Below are 21,169 nucleotides of genomic sequence, written 5' to 3'. Positions count from 1 at the left end.
ATACAAACCTTGTCTTTAATACTGTTTTATTCTGAAGAATTATACCAGTTCATATTGCAATTTATCAATTATTTTAGGTCTACACACGTATAAAGATTAATCCATCGAAAACAGACACACAATTAGTTCATGACACTGCCACCTTTACTGCAGTTCATTAAAGTTACATGTAACTTGAAAAAGATACCATAGCAAGTCAAAATATTTGGGTATAGAAATCCACAATGCTATATAAATTATTATATATTGATTCTTCAGAGCTTCATACTTTTTACAAAATGCAAAAGCTCCAAGGACAAACACATACTACACTTCTCTAACCAATATATGTCCACCACCCTTCGTCCACCTTTACTTTTCTCATTCAGCTTCACATTCATACCTCTACATTACAGTAATCTGAATATGTAAGTTAATTTCACAGTAAAATGAATTGGATATATACATTTTAACAAAAAAGCAACTCTTCCATCAGCATATTCTTTCACCTGCTTCTCTCTCTGCCTCTACCCCTACTTCCATCTCTTTCACGACTTCTGTGTCTCTCCCTACTCCTGTCCCTGTTCCTTTCCCTCTTTTCTTTTTGTCTATCAACATTATTGAATTCCCGGTCCTTCCCGCCACCATCCCCATTTCTTTTCTTCCCACTAACCTCCCTTTCATGGCTCTTATCTCTTTTTTCTGTAGTATCCCAGAAATCCGAGGCTCTGTCTCTTCTTGGAAAACTATTTTCATGTTGCTTAACCTTAGCATTGTCTTCATTCTCATGCCTTCTACTTTTAAACTTCATGTTATTATCTGCATCATCTTCCTCGTCCTTTCTTTTGCATCCTCTTTGGCTTTCCTCTGCTGAAAATCTTTCTCTCCTTGTACCATTTTGCCAGTCTGGTCTCTTATCAAAGTTTGAGGCATGTCCTTTGGAAGAAGCCGGTTTATCTTCCTCCCATGTCTGCTTTTCTTGCTTGACTTTAACTCTACTTTCATCCCAAGACTGCTTCTCCTGCTTAACCTTGGGTTTATCAAATCTACCAAATGGGTCATCAGCACCTACAAAGTCAACTTTCAGCCCTTTGGTAATTTCTTTTAGTAATGCTTGAGGATCAGGTTTCTTTTCCTTCTGTCTCTTTTTCTTCTTTTCTCTTTCATCCTCTGATTCTGTTTCAGACGAACTAGATCGACTTCTACGGTGGGATTTCTTCTTGCTCTCTTTCTTCTTCTTCTTTTTTCTTTTCTTTCTTTTTTCATCCTCTGAACTAGATGAAGAGTCATTGCTGGAGGAACTCCTACTCCGCTTGGATTTTTTTGATTTTTTCTTTTTATCCAATTTCTCAAGTTTCTTCATGAGCCTCCTTTTTTCTTTGGTGCTCAAGGATTTAAGAAGCTTATACTCATCCACAATTTCTTCATCACTTGATAAAAGTCGCTGAAAAAAAAAAGGATGAGTTAGTACTAAACTGAACAATATTAGATGGAATAATCCTTCTTTATAGCCATCTCCTACCATTTCAAAGTATTTATAAACTTAATGCCAACAATAAGCACAAAAGAAAATACCTTTTTCAAAACTCATATTTCATAAATAGCCTGTCCCTTAAATACTTAATAAATACCAATGCATCACTACTACTAGTATTTTAACCAAACAACTGAGTTAAATAATGAACTTTAGTATAAACTGTACTTCACTCTAAAGGGGAATGGAGTCTGGAGCAAAATACTAGTCTGTCTTGTTCCCATGTCACAGGTCTTTGCTAAAGCAAAAAACTGACATAGCTGTAAGTTCCTGAACATGTAGGTTAAACCAAAAACAATTACTTAGTCCTTTAACAGCATATTTCAACCTCAGCTGGAAAACCACATACTTATTAAACAACAGTTTGTTTTATGTGTAAATCTGTTAGTCAAAATTATAAGAAAAAATTACAACACAACAAGAAGATTTACAATAAAACACTAAAACAATTTTGCTGCTGGATAATAATTCACAACTAGGATAAATTTTACATTGAAACTACATCTTTACCTGATTCTGGGCAAAAGGGTTTTGCCCTTTTCCATAAATCCCTGTTGCTAAGGATCCTAAAGTCTTGAGCTGTAGTCCATCATCCCTCATGCCAACAATTAATTCATTATGATCTAAGTTTTGATTGGCATCTGCATTTTCCAAAACGCGACCATACAATGGACATTCCTTATCTGTGTTGATGTGACCCCAGGCCTTACATTTGATGCACCTTACATTTCGAACTGCTATCCCAAAAGGCTGATCTCGAATAGTATCATCATCTTTACAATAGCTGGAAAGTAAAGATTATCATAAATGTTGAGTTCAAGACTAAGAGAGATGTCACAAAGAGCACCATAAATAAAAAAAAAAATTGCATATTTGCAGTAATTTACAGTAATGGACATTTAAAACTGCTTTTTTTCTCAATTTCCATTCAACTAAATCATTTCTCATATCAGTTAAATAATTTTAGATAATAAGATTCTATGAATATAACCTGTTACCAATAAGTAATTCATCTTACCTTTCCCTAGGAGCATTGAATTTACGCTGCCATTCAAATTTGTACTCTGGTTCACCATCTTCTTTCTCTCTTTCTTTCTTCACACCAGCAGGTGCTTCATACATAAAATTGAGTGACAGTTTCTCCTTGTTCTCCCCCTTTGCCAACAAAGCCTTATTGTTGTACAACTCTTGCTCCTTTTCATACTGCAAACGTAACTCCTCTTGCTTTTTTCGTTCAGCATCTGCCTTTTGCTCAGCTATCCATACCTGTTGAAATTGTGCAACTGGTAAGAATCAAGGACAGTGAATAATTATCAATGAGAAAACAGTAGCCCAATGCCCCTTCAATGCACAAATAAATGAAATAGAATCTGTTGCAGTGCTCAAAAAGTTTGTTACAAAATACAACTTGCTGCAGTACTCAGAAAAATTTGAACATAATACAATTTGTTGCAATACAGCACTCAGACAATCTGATCAAGTGTAGAAGGCAATGAAAGCATCCTTACTGCTTTATACCACAAATTCCCAGCACAGTAAAACAAAAAATGCATACTTTGGAACAAAAAGATAGCATATATACTGTAAAACACTGGTAAATCCTACAGCCTCTCTTCTCATTGTATTTATAAAAATCTGATGCAAATTCATGCCAAACATTCTTTTGCTTGACTGAAAAAAACACTGGGGAGGCCTGTTCACTGACCACAACAGCATACATAAAATTTTGTGCATGCAGGATGAATGCACATTACCAAGTGACAAGAACAATCTGAGCTTGTCAACCCATGTTACATATGCCCTCAGCAGCCAGGCTAGACCAGTGTTTCACAACTGCAACATAACAGAACAATAGACATACAACACCAATAACTGGATTAGAAAACAAAGGCTTGGGAAACAGCTATTCAGAAATATGCTAAGACTTCATGGCCTTACAACATATACAGGCATTATGCAGTATCGGACAGTACTGTATATTGTATACATAAATGATACCCTTAATATATGTATACTTAGTGTGCTGTATCAGAAAACATAGTTCAAAACCATTTAAAGGAATTCCTGAAAAATTGTTAATCTTCACAGTTTTATCTTTGTGCTGTTACACCATTTTCATGTGGAGTATGAATGTTAAAAGAATTTGTATAAAATGATACTTGCTCTTCTGGATGTAAAAGTTCCATGTATTCATTTGTAAATGCAGTGTTGCTTTAGGGTGCTTTAGGGTATCTATTTTAATTATTTTCATAGTTCTCATAGTTAATACACTAGGCTACTTAAGACGAATGATGCAAGAATACAATCTATTGTTCCTAGTGAAAAACAGCGCTACTGGAATTCTGGATGACAGAAAATATAGAAAAATGTTATGATAATATATGGATACAGTTCTATCTTCTCTTACCAACAGTAGTGTTAACTATGGGCTAATCCATAGGAGCCGAACCTACAAAAGGATACCTTTGGAAAGTTACAACATAGGTTAGGCAGAGTAATTGGATTGACAGGGGATAGTCTACAGGATATACAATAGGGTAACTCCACATGGACTGCCATGCTGTTGTTACGGAATGGTTCCGTGCATGCGCAAGTCATTTGGGAGTCATATGTTCATGAAGAGATTGGCTAAGGAAACCTACAATAAAAGGAACTATACTAACTTGACATACCCTAACCTAACCTAACTTTGCAGGCCGTGTTAAATAGCCAGGAAGCTCCAGCCCCAGGACAAGGAAACTCCAGTTTTTACCAAAACTTCCCTTGTAACACTGCGCGTGCGGGATAGCATTCCGGGATGGCCAGCATACAAAAACATATCAGTTCCGATGTTAATTACAGTCGACTGCCAAAAAATAACAGTAATACCCGATGCTGAGCAACCCCATATTTCTACCTACAAAAGTAAGTAGGAAAGGGAGCCTTAGGTAGCCTATCTAGGATTGCCTAATCTAAGCTAATCTACCCTAAGAAATCACGTAGGTTAGCATTAGCCTGCCTAGGGTACGCTAAAATATACATACCCGCTTCAGATTATCTCTGGATGCTGGATGAAAGAACTTTTTACACATGTAATTGTTGAAACCCTTTCCCATGGTTAGTGGTGTAAATACGAGTCAAAAACTTGCTAACGATACACAATCACTACGATGTAAACACGATAATATGTAAACAACAATGGCTGACGCTGGATACTTCTTCGCTCCTCGCTGCGTACAACGTTGAGGCACGCTTGTGCAAAGTAGCACCAAAAACAACCTCTGTATTCAGTTACCAAATAAGCACCTAGTTAGTTAGTTAGTTATTTTATTGACAAAAGTATACAATAATTAGGACAAATTTGTCCACCAAGTGACATAATGCAAAATATACAAAGTAAACAGTAATCTCTGTTCTTGCAAACATGGCCTATAGCAAAAAAAAAAAAATTATTAACAAGAAAAATAAAATATCAAGTACAAATAACATAATCCTATAAGATTATAAAAATAAAAATTACTATAAGGAAAAAAGTTTTCATAACTATTCAAAAATCAAGTCCTAATACAAATAATATTTGATAAACAAAAATTTACTTGAAGAAAAACATAAAACAGAAGGTAAAAAGCCGCACATTACTTATAAATATGAAGCACTTCATAAACATATTTACACAAATCAACAATATTATCATTTTCATTGAATAAAGTACTCAGAGATTCATAACACAGGTAATGAAAATACACGTTTTCATAATACTAATAATTTCTGTATTCAGTTACGAAATTAAGCACTTATAGAACACTTGCTGTAATAATAATACACACACATACGGTCCTGTGGAGATTTATCACGCATCAGTACAATATTTTCTAAAATTTGCTCAAACTGTAAACGCTTTTGCATATTGCCATATGCATTGATGCATATCAATTACTTAAAGTTATTCCACACAAAGAATTCACAGCAGCGCATAATTATGAATGTCGTTACTTAAGCAAAGCCTAACATAAGGACAGGAGATATAGTCACTGAAGTTTGTACAGATTAATAATCATATTGAACACTTATTAATACTGTATAATTTAAACAATATGCAATGGAAAATTAAGAATTTTAAATTATTTGACACCTCACGAAAACTTGGACTCGGTTACACAAACTACACACATACTATTTTTATGAATCAAGCTGCACCCTTCATGGAAAGGAAGGGACACATGGGACAGGGAAAACAACCCAGTAAAGAGAAGGAAATTGAGAAATGAAGAATAGGTTATGACAGAAAATAACAAAAAATAAGATAAATAACAGCCAATAACAAAAACAACAAAGTGAAATAAATAAAGCAAATAGCAAAAAAAAAAAAAAAAAAAAAACATGGGGTTAGTCTCATGACAGCTTGCTCTACAAAACTGCCTTTGTGTCCAGTTTGAACTTCCAGTGTTCCAATGATTCAACCAAAGGATTAGGACAATCCTTTCACTGTTTAGTCACAATAGGAATGAATCTTCCCAGAAGAAAAGCTACGGCTGTTACAGTTAACTGTATATCTGTCAATACTAATTGATGGGTAGTAAAGTATATGAGATCTGAACACAAAGGGTGATCAGAATAATTATGGACTATGTTATATAATCTGTAACATGCACAATGAGCTAACTGAACGACGGTTCCAGAGATTAATATCAAGACCAAGGATAAGAAATTCAGTAGAATTCAAATTAAGATTATTTTTTAATGTAATCGATCCTTATTTTGATGAGAATTATAACATGAAAACGGATGTTTTGGCCTGGACAGTATCTGTATAATGGCCTTTGGATGGCATATATTGAGATGGAAGGAAAACGTTAGAAGACATGCTAATACACAGGCCTGGGGCATGTGAGTATTTTTGGTAAACAACTACGTATGACGGAAACTACTGTATTTTCATTTAATTTTATCATTGATTTTTCATTTTCGTATCCAGGCATAGGCTACTTATTGTCGTTAATGTGGCATGTTGAAATTCAATTAATCAATCAATTGTCGTTAATTATTCTTTCAAACGATGACGTAGGGCTATACTGTATTCATGGTGAATCGTGATGGCTGGTTTGGGTGAGGCCGTACTTATGCCAGCATGAGCTATTGTCTAATGGTAAATTGTTAAATTAATAACAGACTTGATGTGGACCTCCCATGGTCTAACTCCAAAATATACCTTGGTCTGTATATTCATCATTTAATTTTCATTTGTTAGTTATTAACCTTCTTCTTTCAACTACAGCTCGTCATTTGTAATGGAAGACATTCCATTGCTTTTTAAAAGGGGTTTGTCATTACCTACATATAACGCATAATAAGATATTTATGGCTGTAAAATACAATATTTTGTGATTTTATAAAAAATTAAGTAAAACAAAATATATTGATTGATAAATAACTGTACGTATTGTAAATAGTTTCGGTATTTTTATAACGAATTTGCCATGAGCTGCCAGAAAAATGTAAAAAACGATGCCTATGGCGAAGGCTGTCAGTGTCAACTCCTCAGTAAATCATCATTATATCACCACGGTGACCTGACAAAATGGCCACTGCTGATATGGCTATCTATGAAATTTGCAAATTTAATTGTAATGAAGGTAAGTGATATTATAATGACGTTATTTGTCAGTTAACTTATTCTAGACTTCAGTTATACCGGTAATGTGTATTTTTCAGGCTTACTATTGTTGTTTCCAGGTACATTTGACCGAATTGAATCTTCTTTGTCAAGTCGGTAGACCATATTTTTTTGTTTTTATATTATCAAATTTGTTGTTATAATTTCGTCATACGTCAGAAGTTAATGTAAGAAGCCTTTATAAGTTGTCATGTTATGAGTTATGACAACGAACATATGTTAATTATGTTAACTTGTATTTTGACAAGTAGGTCCTAGTGGGAAGGCTCGCCGTAATTGGATGTAAATTAGGCCTGACATGGAATTTGTAATCCAATTACCCATTTAAAGCCATTTAGCCTAGCTTTTTAAAAATAGGTTTCATTGGCTGGCTGGTTTAAAAGGCCTAGTTTATCTAGAATTGGTTGAAGGGGGTTAGTGCCATCAGTGCACCTCATGTGGAGCACTGTAGGCATTACTTAGGGTTCTTTGTAGCGTCCTTTCAGCCCCTGCCTGCAACCCCTTTCATTCCTTTTACTGTGCCCCCTTTCATTATCTCTCTTCCATCTCACTTTCCACCCTCTCTTGACAGTTTTTATAGTGCAGCTGTGAGGTTTTCCTCCTATTACACCATTCAAACCTCCCCTGTCAGTTTTAGTGCTGAATGACCACATAAGTCTCAGCATTTGGCCTTTGGCCTAAATTCTATATTCTATTTTATTTTAGAATTGGTTGAATTTATGTTGTCAGTGGAGGAGTTTATATTTTATATAGTAGGCTATTTAGTCGGGTAATAATGCAGAATAGGGTAGTTGGTACTACTCTTGCTTATCTACGCGTCACCTACTCCAAGGTGCTAGTACTAAACACGGCGGAAGCTCCTTGGGATGCCGTGTTCAGTACTAGCCCCATTTCTGTATTGTGTGGTCGACAAATTACATTAATAAATGATATCTTCATGCAGCCGTCTGATGTGGTGTTTAGTACTAGCACCTCAGAGTAGGTGACGCATAGATAACATGCCAAAGTAGCCCCTAGGTAGTTGCACCCAAGTCACTTTGTTTTGCTTGATGTCACACTGGGGTTCAACCCCCCCCCCCCATACCGGGGCCAGTCAGATTGAAGGAAGGTTAGGTTAAGATTTATTCCTATTGAAATATGTCTTTGCTCTGCTTTTAAGCAGGCTGCCTCCAAGGGATGTTAGTGCCATCAGTGCACCTCATGGGTGCACTGTAGGCATTACTAAAGGTTCTTTGCAGTGTCCCTTCTACTCCTAGCTGCAACCCCTTTCATTCCTTTCACTGTACCTGTATTCATATCTTTCTTCAGTCTTGCTATCACCCTCGCCTAACAATTATTTCATAGTGAGACTGCAAGGTTTTCCTCATAATTTCCTTTCCAGTGCTGAATGACTTCATAGGTCCCAGTGCTTGGCCTTAGGCCCAAACTCTATATTCCATTCCATTAAGCAGGTTGGGACCTATAGAAATAGCATACCAAGACTTCTGGACTTTTACCAAGGAGTTGCAGTATTATCAGTTTTAGTCATTTTGGCCTAAACATGAATTTATCATTTTATAGTAGCCAAAGGTAAGGTTTCATATTCAATGGTTTGTGATGAAGTTGACAAAACTGATTTGATTACTTATGTTGGCCAACTTTTAATTTTTTAATATACATCTAGTGAAGATTATCCTTAATATACTGTATTCTTAGTCTTTGTAGAAATGGATTGGGTAACGAATTACTCATTCTAAACATTGCCTATAGGTAAATGTGTTGGGTAAGTTATACAAACACTCCCTCCAAGATGGTTATTCAGGGGGAATGGTCAGGTAAGCATTAATAATCTATGGTCTTGCCCATCATTGCAGCTTAGACATTGTAGAGTAAAACACAATTATTGTTCCTTCACAGATAAAAACCTTCAATCTTTACATAGTAATTTAGCTTTAAGCACATGATGGAATGGCCATTCAAACTTATACGTAGACATGGTAGTTAACTACCGACAGGTAGGGAAAGCCCCCACCCACCTGTTGGCCAGCACTTCACCTTGCTTCCAGCTGCCATCAAGTTCAGATGTCTCTCCAGACTTCCACTCAACCTTGGCATTCAAATTTTCCGTGATGAATAAACTTGAATACTCCTTTTCTATTTGTATTTGACTGAGAGTTTGTGTTGTTATGGATCAAAGCAATCCGTCAAATAAGAATGGTTGCAACAAGAAATTCGGCAGTAGATTTTCCTCGCTAAGATTAAATTTTTTTTCGTTGGAAATGTTGCAGCTCCTGGAAGTGTTCATGAGCTTGTGTGTCATATTTTTGTATTTATTTACGTATAATACTTACTTTACAGGTGCGCAAGAGTTAGTCACTTTAGAAGTACCTGCAAGAGTTTAGCCTACCATAGGTTAGGTAGCCCTTCTGTTGTGGCCTTTCTATTAACCTCTTCCTTAACAAAATATAAACATTGCGTTCGCTACTGGACCGATTTTCTCAATAGTGAAATAAATAAATAAAAAGCAAGTGGGTCATACTTTACGTGGCTAGTATAATCATTCGTCTTCACTTATGAATTTTTTACTGAAGTATCTCCAGAGAAAGAAGACAGGAGAAGAGAAGCACAGTAAAACAAAATTACACATGATTTTATACTTGCGTAGAAGATTTTTTACATTTTCATGCATGTGTGTAAAAAAAAAAAAAAAAAAAAAAACATGGGTTCTTGGTTACATCTTTTTTCACTTATCATTGTAATAAACAACAGCGTCAGTCTACGACGTATTCCATGATTACTGCCCAGAAGCGCAAAGCAAGATGACATACCCTAACTTCCCTTCTAAGAGTTTCCACACTTGATACCACAAGTGAGTGTTGCCATGTAACTCTTTTTTCATCTATTTCAGAGAGAGATTACACTTATTTCCAAATACTAAAGTTTTTATCATTATATATATATGCATACTGTATGTGTATGTATGCATGTATGTACTGTATACACAGTATCGGTATATATCCAAATGTCAGAATCAAGATAGCCAGCAATAATGTTTATTTTGCGTCATCATATGCCTGGCAGTGCGCACCACCTTCCCGAGCCCATCCAATACTGTTTGTTTTGCTCCAAACCCTTCAAATGAATCATAAGAGGTCTAGAGCTGAAAAGAGGAAGGTTGGGAATTTTGGTAGGATGTGCGCACCACCTTCATGTACCTGGTACTATGCAATAGTCTTGAATGGTGGTACTCTGTGTACCACCAAACAAACTGTCGGTAAAGAAGGGTTAACCTGGTAAGAGGAGGAAGGCATACATAGCTGTACCTTCATAAATTCCTCTGAAGGGCATGACTTCATCTTTGGTTCTGGATTTGACAAGAATTGACAATGGAGGAAGGGTAGGAGAACCGGTAGTGCTGTCATTTGCCTTCTTTGCCATTTTCCACCTTGACCTTGCACTCTTTCCCTGTGCTGTGAGCTTTGAGAACGGGAAGTCAAACGTGTTTGAAGTTTTGATAAGCTTGTTTATGAGCACTCCATCCTTCAGGGGAGGGTGGGAAGCATAGTCACTGATGGTGATCAGCTTTTCCCGTGTGTGGTCGGTGCTTAGTGCCACCCACTTAGATTCAAGGTCTACTCCTGTATCATCTTGCAGTAAGCTTTCAAGCTTAAATCGAGTTGAGCTTCCCCTCTCACAGTGACTCTTTAGAGTCACAGAGAGAGCCATTTACACGAGCTGTTCAAGGTTTGTTCCTGCATCATTTACACTGGAATTTCCAGCATATCCTGAGAAAATTACTTTCTCCCAGGGTAGTAGGATTTTAATACTGTATGCCTTTCAAGTATTGTTGAAAGTATATCAAGGCAGGTTGCATTTTTTTATGATTAGTATCATAGAAGGGGTATCTGCTTGAACTTGTTCCACAGATCACAGACTTCCTCCTTTTTCCTTGACTGAGCCAGGTCCCTTCCAGTCTATGTAAAGGATAAGGTTGGCCTTTAGTCTTTTATCTGATTGGATTAGACTTTTCCTTATGGGTGGGGCGGGGAGGTTGTCTATACTTTACTTGTTTCCATTGGACAATCTTCATATCTTGGGAACTTCAGTTCCAAGCGACATATGTTATTTGTGCTTAAGCATGATGAGAACATCTTTTGAGACTCCAGTCCACATATTTTGGGAAGTCGCTCTCATTCCATAAGTTCTCTTGGGGAACAGTGGCTCAGGACTCTTCTGTTTTGATGAGAGATTGAGGGTTTCATTCTCATTTTTTTTTTTTTTTTTTTGATGGGAGATTGAGGGTTTCTTCATCATTTCCCTCTAAACGTAAGGAGATTCCAGATGAGATAGTGTTGCCAGCCTGCACTTTTCAGTGCATTTTGAAGTTGAGTAGATAGGGATATGTTCTGTTTCAGTTTGGCTTGGAGTTTATTACGAAGACTCGGAACCCATCAGTCCTGTTTGAGAGCTGTTGTGCTATCTAAAGAGAACTTGACATCTCAATTCTGATTGTTGATGCCTTTTTGTTAGTACTCGCAGGGCTAAGAAAGAGGTGTCCAAGAATAAAATATATCTTTCTGGTTTTATGAGATGATCAAGCAGGCATACAACTCATTCGGAAAGGAGAGACATTGTACAATCCAAGTGAGATCCCATGAGGTCAGTAGCCTTGCTTTGTCCTTGACATTCCAGAAGAACCTGTCGGTTCAATAGGTGTTACATGTGAGTGTGGTCATGCTAGACCGCATTCACCTCCTTTCACCTTAGGGATGTTCCCCATAGGTCCTTGGACACTTTTTCCGTGGGTCCTTTAGTGGCTGCTCAGCAATTACATAGCTGACCCAACTCCCTTTGGGACAGATCACATCTTGTCTAAGGTATTTTGGTTGCAAGAGAGGTGTGGGGATGTTGAGTTTCTCCCTCCTTTCTCTTCGTTCCTTCACGAAGGTTAGGGAGGCAGGGTGCCAGGCTGTGTACAAGCTGGTCGGACAAACTTGCAGGTAAGCTGTACGACTGAGTACTAGTGTCTTCATTTGACAAGGAGAAAGGGGGAAACTGAGACAAAGTTTTCGAGTTCCACATGGCTATTTTACTGTCTCCGACAGTATAGCCTATGTTGCAAGGTTTTTTCAGCCCAAGTAATAGTAGATTTACAGAGTTGTTTGAAGGGCAGAGCACTGGCAATGAAGCTTTTACAAATCAGTGAATTTGATATTGGCAAACAACAGAATGCGAAAGGATGACAAAAGAACATTGGCCTTAAACTACTACAGTATTTTAGTTACAAAAGAAACTTTCAGATTAGACAGATTTTGTGACAGTATCATTTTTCATTCATCATCCAACCTACCCAACTAATCAGTTCATTTAAATCTAATAGAACAAACATATAAGTCAATCAACCAACATACTTTAACTAATCAGTTCATTTAGATCTAAGAGAACACATACTATAAATCAAAATATATTACTAAATTTTTTCATCTTTAACCTCAACGCATATTTATGTTTGATGGCTGTCAAATACAACGAAGTACAGTCAAGTCTGAACCAGATTGTGTAAACCTAGTAATCAATACACACATTCACACAGTTCTAAAGATTGCTATTTAACCTTGGACGTACTAAGATTCTTATAAATTAGTTCTTATAGTACAGTTATTTCTTCTTCTGTCTTACTAACTTTCTTTCCTGTAGTTATATTCGTTTACCATTATGCCATCCAGAACCTACAGAGGGGGCCTTCAAGAAGTCACTATTAAATATGACAATAAAAGCTTCCTTCATTATGAACATAAGCACCATCACTGCAATTGTTAATCTTTGTAACACTTGTTAGGATCACAACAATTTTCTCTATTGTCAAATATATACAGTCTTGCAAATACATAAATAGCTCTATAAAAGGCTCTGCTCTGTATAATATACAGTCTTGCAAATACACAATACACAAATAGCTCTGTAAAAGGCTCTGCTCTGTATACATTACCTAGGAAAAATACAAATTGTCATTTAAAATTTCTTATCTTTGGTATCTGCTGTGAGTCCTCAAATTCACCAGCTTTCCTTGACAGAAGCAGGGGAACCTGTGGTAGGTGTGTTTTTGGTTTACCTGGTTTGTAATGGTATAAGATGGCAAACCATGTGCGTTGCCACACCGGTGTTAGAAGGGCGAATGCTTATACTCTATACCGAGTGCCAACAGACACTATTCTGGCCATAACCACTATGAGAGAAGTCTTGATATTGGCTTGTCGTATGGAGCCTCTGACAGAACCATAAGAGTAACCACTTTGAGAATGAACAGCTGCCAACAAAAATCTATTTTTCATAGGTTAAAATCTTTAATTACTTTACATGAAAGTGTTGTACATTATAAGCTAAGTGAGTTTCTCCATAGGTTAAAATCTTTAATTACTTTACATGAAAGTGTTGTACATTATAAGCTAAGTGAGTTTCTCCAGAATACTGTATTATGTAGGTTATATGCCAAGCTTTGTCACTTATGGACTTCATTACTTACTAGGAAGAGCATACCCCCAAGTGTCATTTCAAGTTGAGGTGCCACTAGTGTAAACCAATAGATTTAAATTTAGAAAGTGACCTAAACTTAGGGCAGTCCTTGTTTTGTGTTAAACCTTTCATATGTGTCAGGGCTGTTGTTTTAAAGACCAGTATGTGAGGCTCTACTTTGAAGCATGTCAGTTGTACTTTGACTCTAAAAACTGCTAAGTTTCTGAAATGCTGTATTTAACTTCAAGATTGATGGTAGTGGTTTTTGCTACTCTTGATTTGCTTACTGGTTTTGTGAGGACTTTTGGTGAGAGCAAAAGTAGTTTCTGGGCAGTGAGTTCAGAATTTCATTTCTCCATCTTCAAGGACTTTTCCTAATATGGTTCATAGGAAGAAGAAAATGTCTGAAAACTGTCCAAGTAATCACAAGGGCATACAGAAATTTGTCACATGCATGAGTTAAATGCAATCAAAGGTGAAGGTACTTTTGGTTAGTGTCCCCCTTTCCTCTCCACATACTCTTTAGGACTGAACCCTGTAGAAGAGGCTTCTCAGTCATAACTGTGATATTATGGTGCAATTAGATGAGTAATGGGTTTTTATTTAAAAACTCTTTCTTATTAGGATTTTGTTTCTTTTTTAATTTGAGTGGTGAAAGACTTTCTTTAAACTTAATTTTATTCATTTCAGTATACAGGTTATTTTTTAAATTTTTGTTAACCACAATTTTAACATTTTTCTCTGTGTTACCATATATCAAACATGAACTTTTCTTTCAGTGTAATACTTATATGCTTAGTACAAACATAGAAATTGATATATTTTCTGTCTCTTATTTTATGAAAATTTATTAAGTGTATGCATGTTAGGACTGAAATTACTTTTCAATTTTTACTTGCAGGTATTGGAGTTTATCAAGTGTATGCATGTTAGGACTGAAATTACTTTTCAATTGTTACTTGCAGGTATTGGAGTTATATTGGTGTTTCACATGGTTACTACTTCTCATGAAAGGTTCTCCTGCCCACAATCACACTAAGAAACCTTTAAAAAACCACCTTGCAGCCTACTCTATTTCCAACATGCTTCTGTGGCTATGAAGGAATAATTCACAACTTACAATTTCATTACAAAATACTAAACAGTAAAGAGAATCATGTCTATTAAAAGGTGAGGATAAAATATGAGAAAACTGATGAGAAAATTGAAGTAAATACTTCATTAGTTTTGTTTCCCGTTTATAATGTGTGTGTTCCTACTGGGATTCAAGTCTACGGTTTTCCTATGTTGATGACTACACATGAAAACCAGAGATTTGTGTGCAGAGGAAAAATACATATAATATTACTTTTAAAATTTGCCATTTCAAGGAGCTTTTTATGATATTCCTGTGTTGAATTCTACTGAATCAAACTGATCCAATGAGAAATATCATCAATAGCAGTTATTAGGAAATATCATCGATAGCAGTTAAGTAAGATTTTACTTGTTGTTCAAACATCTGTCTGATGCTAATGTAATTATGAAAAATGGTCATGCCAAGCACACTTTTTGTCAGGTTGACTAGCAGTTTGTGAAAGTAAAGTTAGGTAGGGTCTTAAATAATAAACTGACACATTGGAGGTCCTGTCCAAGTTATAGAGATACTTCTTGCAAATGGATTAAAGGTTAAAAATTTAATCATACTTGAAAACTTAAGATTAATTGATATTTTTTGTGCTTTTTACAAGTAAATTATGATTAAATATTTTAAGCCAATTTATTACATGTGTGCATGATAAGAATGAAATTACATTTTAGTTTTTACTTGCAGGTTCTAAAATGAACAGTATGTTTGTAACAGAGTTGGTGTTTCACACAGTTACAGCTACGTGTGAAAGGTCCCCCAGCCCGCAGTCTTACCCACTGTGAAACCCTCAAAAGGACCAACTTACATATATGACTATGAAATAATATTTACTCCACAACCAGTGATGTCATTGCAAAATACTAAACTGTAGACTCGTTCTTTAAAAGACAAGGATAAAGTAGATTCGTTTACTTGTGTGTTAATCTTGGTATATTGTTAAAAATACTTACAAAAAACTTAACTTTATGAGGGCTACAGTCGTTGTAAAGTTTAGGGATTTTGAGTGTAATTTTAGCAGTATTTAAGATTTGCACTCAAGAAAATGGGCCTGACATTTTATCCTCATCTTTTAAAAGACGTTTGTTCATACACGTATACTACAAACCTTCATTCTTTACATAGAGGATTTACTTCAGCGCAAGCTGGTTCCAACTGATTGACTAAAAACAAGTGGATATTGGTACTGTAGTCCCCTACCAATGATAGGGGAGGAATCCCTGGCCATCCAGTTGGTATGCATTCACTTTTTCTTTGGGCTGTTTGAATTACAGTAATTCATAATTATTCTTTTCGTTTTTTAATATAATTTTTGTTTTGAGATATTTTACTTATTTTGAAATAATGTAACAAGTTATTCTGTTACATTTTCACTTTATTGCTGCACAGTTTTTCCTACACAGTTGTGCTATGTAGTTGTTATCAACTCGATTTAGCATGTTAGCCTTTCTCTTTAATTCCCTCACTAACTTGGTTTTGCCTTTTGATGTAACACAGACCCAGCTTTGTCTTAGCATTGGTGTTTGTTCTATTATATCTTTTTTCTATTACACATCCAACGAGAGGCCCGTCTCATGCCACCAACCTTTCTATTTTTAGACATCTTCTCAACTTTGTTTTATCGAACATCCTTATTCTACATCTTTTTTCTGTTCTGAAGTGTTTTCTCTCTGAACAAGCAGAGTTTTTCTTTTGACTACACAATTACTTGCAATGTTGTAATGCTTTAGTCTTCCAGATGATGTAGAGTTTGAGAAACATTGAGATGGAGGAGGGTTCTCTTGCTACAGTGGTGGTGGTTACTTAACCTGTTGTACGAGACCTCTGCTTGCCTTCCAGCATGGATTCCCCCTCTCCATTGACGTGAGGAAGAAGCGGAGATTAATATTGCAGGACCTTTGGACAGAGTTTCCATTTTGGCAAGTTGTCTCTAAGACCAGTAGTTTTTCTGTCTTCAGTTCCTGTGTATGGTTCTTGCTTCATCTTGGGGAGATTCTACTCTTGTTCCTGTTTTTAAGGATGGGAAGTCCCAGGAAGCTTTCCTTGATGAAGTTTCTTCGCCTCCCTTGCTCTTTTCGTTGTTGTATGCTATATCACAATTTCTCCATCTTCTTTCCTACCTCTTAAAGAGATGATGGGTGGAAGAACACAATACTGGAGGAAGTTGACTCACCATCAAAACGACAGCCAAACAAGCAGAGTTCAGCCAGTTGATTTTGGTTTGGGTATGCTTCGTTGCTGTGTGTCACAGCTTCAAGAGCTGCTTCATCCACCCAGACTTTCGACATTGGATTTACAGAAGTTGAGCCTTCTCTTTCATCTTGTGCTGTAAGCCACAACCATGTCTTCCCCAGCCTTGATGCTTCCGCCCAGATTGTCTTCTTTCCCCTTCCTTGCATTGTTGTTCGGGACACGGACGAACATTTCTTCAGTGCCAAGAGTAGTTCCTAGCGTACTTGGACTTCTCCTTCCTTCCTTTTCCCTTCAAGAACAGTTCTTGGTTGCCATTTTCAGTGATGCTGCCACAGTTTTCTGGACAGAAACTAAAGATACGCTCTCCAAGGAAGGAATATGCAGCCGTACAATTTTACACAACCATGATTTTTGCTTCATGTTGTATGAAGAGGAAGAGAGGCCCTAAATAGGCAGATGTACCTTTGCCCTAGCCACAACGTTGCATGGCCACGATTTTTTGATGTTGCTGCAGTTTACCAAACGTCCATAGCCAAAGATTCGCTCTCTGTATATGAAGGTGCGTGTTCGTGCACTACCGTGTCCTTTCTACAACTGTTGCACAACTTTTTTGTTTTAGTTTTTCTTCCCTAACCTGTCTATGGATACAGACTTGGAGATTCTTCTACTTAGCCATGACAGGGCACATCCAGGGTTGCACCCCCATCAACATTCACGTGGAGGTTTAGAGAAGAATGAGACAGTTCTTTAGAGTTTTTCCATTTTTCATGTGAACATTTTGTAGTGGATGGATCGCTCTTCTGAGAATGCTTCCCACCAAAACAATTGTGTGGGCGGTTGGCTGACTCAATGGGATGTTCATAAAAGGCCTATCTTATCCTGACCTAACCTGCACTTCAATATCCTGGGCCTTTAAGTGAATGCATACCAGCTGGATGGCTGGGGATTCCCCAACCATTAAGTTATATCTTAGTTTAACCAGACCACTGAGCAGGTTAACAGCTCTCCTAGGGCTGGCCCGAAGGATTAGATTTATTTTTACATGGCTAAGAACCAACTGGTTACCTAGCAATGGGACCTACAGCTTATTGTGGAATCTGAACCACATTATGACAAGAATTGAATTTCTATCACCAGAAATAAATTCCTCTAATTCTTCATTGGCTGTTCGGAGAGTCAAACGCTGGGCCAACAGTGTGCTAGCCGAAAGCTCTACCTAACCCTCCAATGAAGAACTCCCCCAGCCATTGGTAGCCAACTACCAATGTGCAATTTGATTTTTAGTTAAATGGCCAGCTACAGCTTGTGCTGGAAGTAAATCTGCTTCAGGTTGGTAATGTTATTTAGAATATGGGGGCGGGGGTTACTCTATATATATATACACTATATAGTGAATGATTCAGGATTTCAGGTCAACTCATTTTCCAGAAAGGGGAGATGAGGTATTTGAATAACAGATCAATTAACAAATAAGTATTTAATTAATTAAATTAAAATAAAAAATAAAAAACAGTAATATTGCATCAAAGTTTGAACTTCTGAAGTTCCAATTGCATATAATGTATATATATAAAAAAAAAAAAAAAAAAACAAACAAACCATGTATCTGGATGCATTGCATCTAAAAGTTTCAAAGAACAAGTTAACTTTTCACAGTAAAAACTTTTTTTTTTCCCTTTCAGCCACATCGCAGTGCCCAGAGGTGGGTGACCTCAGCAAAGGGTATCAGTCAGCCATCAGCTTCGAGGCCTATCTCTTCATCAGTGGGTAACCACTCAGCTATCAACTTCAAAGCCTATCTCCTCATCAGTGGGAAACCAGTCGGCTAACAGATTTGAAGCCTATCAGAGAGCTGGATTCTACGCCGACAACTGATTGCAGAGACATGGAAAACACCCTTAGATGCTTCCCTTGTACTTTCCCAGATGTATAACCATTTTCTCCCACTGCTGAGGAATGTTAGGCCTTTAAAATTATCAAAAAGCAAGGTAATGCACAAGAATACATGTTCGGAGGGTTGGGGTTACCAAAGATAACCTTAGCGTACATTCACTTACATTCACAGAATATAACGTTCATTTTGTCTGTTGAATTTGCCATCAGCACTGCATATCCAAAGCAAATTGCTCAAAACTTAAAATATAAAATTCTTCAATTATTCTGCAAATTGGTCTCAATTTGTTGAATCCTTTAAAAATTAAATTACCAAAATTTCACTGGACGTTTTACTATTTACATTTCATTCCTTCAAATACATTTGCTGAAGTCTACCAACAAAATCTATATGATGTCATGTGTTTAATCTCAACTTACGTTTTTTTTTTTTTTTTTACTTTAAAATTTAGTGAATGCTACTATACAAAATTACTTTAAAATTTAGTGAATGCTACTATACAAAATTACTTTCATAATTTAATTATTTTTACATATTGTAGTGTCAAATTTATTGCATTTCTTAGGCTTAAGTAGTAACATGCATCAAAATATTAAAAATTTTTGTAACTAAAAATTCATGTCTGTTCAAAACTTTTAATATACGCTTAATTTGGTTCTATTTCCGTTTATGATATGAATTATATGTTAGTCTTATAAAAATGAAATAGGTTTTTGTTTGGCCATTTTACATCAGTTCAGCACTGTATATCAATGTAACCTTAACCCCCACCATCCCTTGGATTTCCATTACATCATGATATTCTGACATTTGATAGGGTCTCACATTCTTCAGCAGTGGAAGATAAAATGGGAACATCTGAAAAAGCAATATGGGAGTACATAACTTTGGCCATTTCTCAGCATTCAGTTTTGAAAACAGCCCTTTGATCAACTTCAAAGCTGATACCTGAATGGTTACCCACCGCTGAGGACACACCCTCATTGGTGTACTGCAATGCTGACTCCAAGGAGTCCTTTACTTGGAGTCTTTCCAGTTTTCTCTATCTATAATCGTCCAAGTTGTCTGCTATCTACATAATGTAATACATAAGGACTTCTGTACTTCACCTTACACCTGTTTAATAAAAGCCATACAATAGCATTTAGTTTTCTTGCAACTGCCCAGTTGGTAAATTATTGTTTAGACACTGCTCTAGTTCTCACTTTGTCTTTACCACCTACACCACAGAGCCTCAAGATGAGATGAAACTCGCAACTTTAATAATGGCATAAATCATGAACTGCTCAAAATTTATGACAAAAGATAGAGAATTCACTAAAAGAGTACAGGTATTTGAAGAAAAATTTTACAGTATTCCCAATGTTTTACCTGTTTCAGACCCTAACAAAACAAAATTCAAATATCTGTGATCATGGATCAGCTGAGCATATCAGAATGTAATGAGCGAGGTTATTATGACTAAGAAAGGTTGAAAATATATTATATAAAGCAGGGTACTTTGTCCCTGTGATTGGGATGAAACAACAAAAGTACCATAACAGTATAGTGCACATGGGAAGCTTCAACAAAACGTAATTGTGCAAGACACCTTCAGGAAAGCGCTAGTGTGTAGTGAACTTTGAAGTGCAAACATTGCAAAGGAAGGCTTCTGCAATACATTATGTGCCTCTTGAGAAAAAAAAAAAAATTGATTACAGCAGAGAGAGAGAGAGAGAGAGAGAGAGAGAGAGAGAGAGAGAGAGAGAGAGAGAGAGAGAGAGAGAGAGAGAGAGAGAGAGAGAGAGCAATTTCTATATCAATCATATTAATTTACACAAATATCTCCTCCTTGTTTTATACTTCTCAAACCTATATTGTAAATGACATATGGTGCACCATACCAACAGAGGCACAAGATATAATTATAAATATGTTAAATTAGATCCATTTTTTACTTGTACGCAGGCTTCCTTTGGTAATGCCATGAATCAACCAACAATGACAGCAATTACCTATCTCAGCTAAATGACAAGACTCGAGAACTGAGCAAAAAGTAAAAATACAGAAGTCCTTGTACAGGAATTACTTGTACAACTTGGTATTACAGATTTTTCCCGTTAACCAAATACACTTAAACTTCAAGTTTAAAAACCAATGGAAATATGATTACATTACTGAAATTCAATGGGAACTGTATGAAACATAAGACTTAAAACCTACAAAAGATATATAGTTCATTATACACTAAGAAAAAATCCAAAGGTCAAGAGACTACATAGCATCAAGTTCTCAAATTTATGAAACCTGTAAATCTGA

General features: G+C 36.3%; 2 protein-coding genes across 4 annotated transcripts in view; one reads left to right on the top strand and one right to left on the bottom strand.

The window, feature by feature from the left end:
* Positions 1-20,012, top strand: part of Naa80 (N-alpha-acetyltransferase 80) — a 30,290-nt gene extending 10,278 nt beyond the window's left edge. For all 3 annotated transcript variants that reach the window (XR_010855313.1, XR_010855314.1, XR_010855315.1), the window contains exons 4-5: positions 14,624-14,828; positions 18,660-20,012. The gene's annotated coding sequence lies outside the window, so the exon portion shown is untranslated. The remainder of the gene's footprint in view (positions 1-14,623; positions 14,829-18,659) is intronic.
* On the bottom strand, positions 10-4,768 carry LOC136846053 (corepressor interacting with RBPJ 1-like). The gene is made up of 4 exons (XM_067116729.1): positions 4,537-4,768; positions 2,532-2,779; positions 2,024-2,297; positions 10-1,423 (listed from the first exon to the last, which is right to left on the bottom strand). Exons 1-4 carry the CDS (start codon positions 4,606-4,608, stop codon positions 485-487), a joined length of 1,533 nt encoding a protein of 510 aa, XP_066972830.1. The 5' UTR covers positions 4,609-4,768; the 3' UTR covers positions 10-484.
* Positions 20,013-21,169: the final 1,157 nt, after the last annotated feature.

This window comes from Macrobrachium rosenbergii, chromosome 14 (assembly GCF_040412425.1).
Source record: "Macrobrachium rosenbergii isolate ZJJX-2024 chromosome 14, ASM4041242v1, whole genome shotgun sequence".
In the NCBI taxonomy this organism is placed as follows: Eukaryota; Metazoa; Arthropoda; class Malacostraca; order Decapoda; family Palaemonidae; genus Macrobrachium; species Macrobrachium rosenbergii.
This window is presented reverse-complemented; position numbering and strand designations above follow the sequence as displayed.